We start from the raw sequence: 6425 nt of genomic DNA, 5'->3' as shown, positions 1-6425 counted from the left end.
CCGTCTTACAAGTGCGTAATAGGCAAATTCTATGCTTGGCAGAACACGGGCAACTCTATTAATTTAAAAATTAGAGTGAATTTACCTTTTATCATAGTACCTATAGTATTTTAAGATATACGAACCATTTCCAATCTTAAAATAATCATAACTCGCTTTAAAATTAAATTATAACAAAAATCTCAGGGGGTTACCTAGATAATAATCTTTCCTTTAGATTTTATAAGAGATCAATTCCTCTAATTTTTAAAAAAACAGAGCTATACGTGTTCTACTAAGCGTAAAATTTGATATGTTACGCGCTTGTAAGACGGAGACAACGCATGCGGGTATCACGTAATCTTAAGTGATAACTCGTAAGCGTTTCACATTTTTTAGTATATTAATTCCCTCATACATATTATTACCCATTCTCCTTTTGCCACTTTTTTCACCTACAACAGGCTTACAAGTTACAACAGGTATATAACTGGTAGTAACCTATTTTGCAAATATAAATTTAGAAAAAAATCCGCTTACGAAATGCCTCGGGAAATATCGTTTTCATACATAATATATATTGACTAAAATAATCAAGGTTGTTTCCGCAATAGTGTCTATGCTATAAGAGTCATATTAAATATTAATACTATAGCCGTTTTAAGTTTTACGATTTAATTTTTTTATTTCTATTCATAATTCAAATCATAAGTTCAGTTCTCCAGCGTGTGAAACAAAACTTGATTGTGACGTCCTCTTGATAAAGTGATGTAATTAAAACAAATTACGGCAGATTACAATAATATCTAACTACCTCAATAATAATAATATTATAATTTGGCACTCGTACCTATAATATTATAATAACGTCTAACGCGTATAAACCCACGATGACTCAACGAGCGTCCGGATCCCTACCTATAACTCGACGCGACGATGAGTATTTACATATTATTATAATATAAGAAGACTTGATTTTTGTTTCACAAAACGCTCAGCCAATTTAATACCGCTCGACGTATTCGTGGACTGTGGAGATTCGTTCGCGCGCCACTATCCATCATTGTGCAGTGCACCGGTAGATATTTATCCACATACCCTGTAGACGAAACGGAAATAATATTAATATGAAATAATAACATAATTAATACTTATAGTTATTAGTTATTATGGTGTTCGCGACGTATGGATATTGGCAATGTTTCGTTTTACTTTTACTGTCAGTTATCGCGTCACAAACATATGCTGCAGTCGCTCCGAGTGAGTATAAAATAAAATAATATAGGTAAAAAATATAATAATATTATAGTCATTTGCACAGAATATGCATAATAACACAGTTTATGCACATACGCGATTAGATCAGTCGATTGATTGATGATTGTACAGATTGTATTGCTATGTTTATATAATATAGCCATTAGCCAATATAGGAATCATATTATACTGACTTGAGTAAATGCATATAGTTGCAATTATGGAGGGCTTAGCCACTCTAGTTTTTTAATCATATTTTAGCTTATAATATAAGTTATCAGGGTCTGTGCTGCTGATAAAATTTTCTAGACCCTCGGAAAAATGTCCCTAATCGCGCCCATGAGTTCTATGCGCAAATGATTTCTGTAGTCCCAATTTAGATTTTAGATTATAGCGTATGGAACTGGAACAAATGACAATAGAATATTATAATAATATGTATATACATAATTACAATTAATAACTAATACGAAATATACATACTAGTAAAGAATAACATAGTATAATAATAACATAATATATAACTGTAAAATGCAGGAAACCATTGCAGGTGCCTACTTAAATACTGTTCCAAGTACCTATATTTTATTTTTATCGTTCAGCATTCATTAAAAATCCGTCCATATAACTGATAACTCAAATTACCATACACATTATTTTATTAATTTACAATTGTTATAACTTATAGCCTATAGGTATATACAGTGTAGGTACTGTGGTTAATTATTTTTTTACGGGAAACTCTTTACTTATAAGCTTAATATTTTTTTTATTAATTTGAGCATAAACATTAGGTTAAGATAGTTTTTACGAATTTTAAAGTGGAAATGTCAAAACAATGACCCACATACCCAATACCGCTCTTTAAATAATAAAAAAATGTTTATAAATAATCAATTTAAAAAACATAAAATACAAGATAATATAAGACATAGCCACATAGGTAATTGTTGTAGGTACCTATAATAATATAATATTATATACATATATTATAGCTATAAATAATATCAAACTCAAAATAATAATAAAATTAAATAAATTAGTAGTTTAGTAATAATTAGTTAATATATATTAATTCATTTATAGATCCACCGTTAGGAAATAATCCATAAGACAAGTATTTATTATGATGCTATCTCACGCATTTTGGTAAAAATGCGGAATGATGAAGTGTCCCGTTGTCCTGTGCGTTCCTCTTAAAATTAATAGTAAATCTAAAATACGTTAAAATTTCTGAAAAAGTAGTTGGGGTACTCCATCCAGGACCACCCCCTGCACCCACCAAGTTGAGCACAGCTGGCTATAGTCTATACTATATAGTACTCAATACCATGTTATTCTATGGTGGCAGTCAGGGGCGGCTACAGGGCGGCTAGGGGCCTCCTCCCAAGCTGTATTACTAAACAATTTTATTCTGTTAAAAACAAAATAGCAAAAAAAAACCATCGACATTTTCTGAAAATTATGACTCCTCCCCCTAACCATGTCTCTGGTGCCGCCCCTGGTGGCAGCACCTAATTTATAAATTATCATTAGTCATTGCCGCACATCGTCTACAAAATCTGTAAAAAAAATCATTGCAGAATAGCACAACAATAGAACAATACCTATAGGTAGTAAAATAAATTCATATTTTTATTGCGTATATGACGTATGCATTTCCCGCACCGCAATTGTTGAGTCACTACTTTAAACTTTAAAGTGTAAAAAAAAAAAAAATTAAATATATAAAAATATATTGTTAATCTGCAGATGTCAAATCTAACGGAAGTAGGTACTAAGAAGTAATAGTATCATGCAGATTCTAAAATATATAATATATTTATTGTATAATGTGAACATTAAAATGTTTCCAAAGTTTTTCAAAATCGTCAATTGTTGTCAATAATTTGAACAAAACTATGTTTTTGTTATTTACATGCTGATGCAGGTAAAGAAGAATGTTGGTGGACCGGATGCCAGGCGAGCACGTGGGCCGTGACCGGATGCGATCAGTACAATCGGACGCAGAAAAATGTCAAAGTTTGCGACGGCGGTTCGGAATATTACTGCTGTCCGCCCGACCTGGACGTAGAGCCAGCCGAAGACTGTTGGTGGACTGGGTGTCAGCCGAACAACTGGGCGGTCAAGGGCTGCGACAACTTCAACAGAACTGAAAGAGAGCGGACGGCGTGCGAGGAGGACGGCTTCAAATACGAATGCTGCAGTGCTCATGACACCGCCGATTCGGACGAAAACCGTTGGTCGTCAGGGTTAGGTTAGGGTTAGGTTACTATAATACTAGGGCACCCCTATGTCAGAATTTTCCACAGTAAATTATACCATAGTTAGTAACTGATTAGTAACCACCCGTTTCTACAAATTCGGAATTCATTACTTGATTTTCACCATGGAAAATCCATTTTTCTTCCTGGGGTGCTGCGGTATCGGTACACCAGCATCCCCCTTAAAGGGAAGTGCATTTATTGAAATTATTAAAGTATAGAAACAAATTTTAGTAACCAATTAGTATCATTCGTAACCACAAATTCGGAATTCATAACTTGATTTCCACCTTGAAAATCCACTTTTCTCCTGAGGGTGCTGCGGTAACGTTACGAATGTGGTATAATGCTTATTTTTTTTTTAACGATTTTCTTAAAAAGACATAACCTGTTATAATTCACTTAATTAAAAGTTCAGTTTTTTTACTGTCATCTGAAAATGTATCAAATAAATATTTTATCGACATCGTACCTAATAACAAATATTGTCAAATACGTTTCTCGTTTTGCTTTAAATTTGAAATATATTTTCTAACATAATTTTTTCTTACATAGGGATCTTAATTGTTATTTTACTGTAGGATGATCCTATAGGAGATGCTATAGGATAATCTACGTCCTTAAATCATAGATAAACCAAACCATGTGAAAAATCCCTTTGTATGTATTCTATATGAAATAAAAATTATAATAAATAGTGCTCTTCACTGTTAAAATATAAGTAATAATAAAAAGTTATTCCTTCTAGTTCAATCTAAAATTGATTAACATAAAACATTTTACTGCATTAAATTTGCAAATTAGAACTTTAATATCTATTTTTTTTAAGGATTTATGTTTTGAATTTTCATTTTTGTGTCAACATATAATTCCCATTTCTGATTTGACCTACAAGAACACGCAGGATAGTATCCAACTGCACTTCGAAGACTACTTCTATAGTTCTACACTTCTATCACTGCCATGAAAATGTATAACACTTGTTAACTTATACATGTTTTCTTTTAATATAATATGTTTTTCTGTTGATTGGAGATTTGATCTATATGGATTTCAAATTTTTGATGAATCAAGAATTTGAAGTTTCTAAACCTAAAATTAAACCAATGAAAAATTAATATATTTTCAATTATTCTTATATTCACCTAGAAAATATATTAAGGGATATGCATACTGACCGTTTCTAGGGAGTTCATTATAAATTAAATTAATAAAAAAAAAAAGGTATAGGATCATTAGAAATCGATACCTATCATATTAGTAGGTATTATTTCATTGCATAATCAAAAATTTTTTATTTTCTCTGAAATGTTACCCTGACACCCTAAGTTGAAAATGTCGACTTGAAAACTGTTTGGTATTATATTATTTATTATGTATCAATTTGTAATCACAAAAAAAGAATTTATAACTAAACCAGTGCCCCCGCGGTTGCCCCGAAAGCCGCGTTCCAAGTTCCGCCAGGCCTGGTTGCCAGGGTAACCAGGATAATAAAAATAACTATTTTATAGTAAGCATAATTAATATTATATACGAAGTGTATTAGTATAATATTATGTATTGATTAATAAAATATGTATTATGTCTTAGTCAAAGGTTAAATTTATTAATATAATATTATACAATACATCGCTAGCACATTATCATAATATCAAAAGGATCATACGCATGGGCCTACACGTGGAGGTAAGTACCTACTTAACTAGTTAGTGATTTTTGACATGCAATTTACAGGTTAGTAGTTACACAATTGGTACAATTTAGTACCTACTAATTGATATTTATTTAGTAATTATTATTGCAACAAACACGTGTCTTAACACTCCTAACTCCTAATATAAGTCAAGTAATAAGAATAGGTACATAGCTAACAAATTATTAATTAAATTTCAAATTAATTTAGAATGTGATCTCCACACAATTATAGTTATTTTGTTAGCGAAAAAGAACAAAGCATAACTGCAGTCTTGTGAGGTATTTGAGTGAATATACATTTAAATACTGTCTTGGACGTGTTTGTATAATAAAATAAAATAATTTTCTTCTATTATAACTTATGAGGAACTGTATATTAAATTGTATCAAAGCTTTATGACCATTCGAAATATTCAAATCTATATTTATAGAAAAAAAACTAAAAATATTTCAAAATTTCAAATGTCCAAAAATAGCTAAAAATGAGTCGAATTATTTTGAAAATGTTATTAGGTATAGACATAGAACAATAGTATAGACAATGATAAAATAAACATGTGGTGAATATTTTAATAAATTAGGTATCTCTGGTTATTTGTTTTAGAATTCCAACAAAAGAAAACCGTTCGATGAGAATTCATTTAATAACGGCCGAAAATTCAAAATAAAAAAAAATTTAACTTCAAATGCTAATAAAAACATAATTTGACTTTCCGGTAAACTTTTTGTTTTTGTTAAAGGTAGGAAAAGTTATGAGAAATCTTATATTAAATTTCAAATATAATTATTATATAGGAACAGGCAACAGTTATAATAATGGATGCAAAAATCATATCTAATAAATAACATAATATATACCATAAACAATGAAATATAGTTATATGCGAACACTCCATAGGGTATAGAGTAATATAGAGGTGCCGTTCCCTATTAGGACTTTAAAACCGAAATGTCGCACAAACAAAATATTATACCTACTGCGTCGGTTAGCTCGATATTTCCTCATTAGGTAGCGTTGAAACTACATAGAAAAGTGATAACCATTTGTTGTTTTGCACACAAGACAATTGGATAGGTTAGCTAATCTGTTTGGATTTGTACAATATGTTAGTCCATATGAAATGGTAATATTTATAAATTGTGTCTGCGTTATTGCCTTTACTTTTAAGAAAAAACGGCACCTCTATATTAGTCTATGGAACACTCGTATAGTAATTAACTCTGATTAAA

The 6425-nt window shown here is 30.6% G+C and overlaps 1 protein-coding gene across 1 annotated transcript; it reads left to right on the top strand.

Moving 5' to 3' along the window:
• The first annotated feature begins 593 nt into the window (after positions 1-593).
• On the top strand, positions 594-4529 carry LOC100571496. The gene is made up of 3 exons (XM_008188240.3): positions 594-1057; positions 1137-1239; positions 3167-4529. The coding sequence occupies exons 2-3, from the start codon at positions 1149-1151 to the stop codon at positions 3496-3498; spliced, it is 423 nt and encodes a 140-aa protein (XP_008186462.1). The 5' UTR covers positions 594-1057; positions 1137-1148; the 3' UTR covers positions 3499-4529.
• The last annotated feature ends 1896 nt before the right edge of the window (positions 4530-6425 follow it).

This window comes from Acyrthosiphon pisum, chromosome A2, assembly GCF_005508785.2.
Source record: "Acyrthosiphon pisum isolate AL4f chromosome A2, pea_aphid_22Mar2018_4r6ur, whole genome shotgun sequence".
NCBI classification, from domain to species: Eukaryota; Metazoa; Arthropoda; class Insecta; order Hemiptera; family Aphididae; genus Acyrthosiphon; species Acyrthosiphon pisum.
This window is presented reverse-complemented; position numbering and strand designations above follow the sequence as displayed.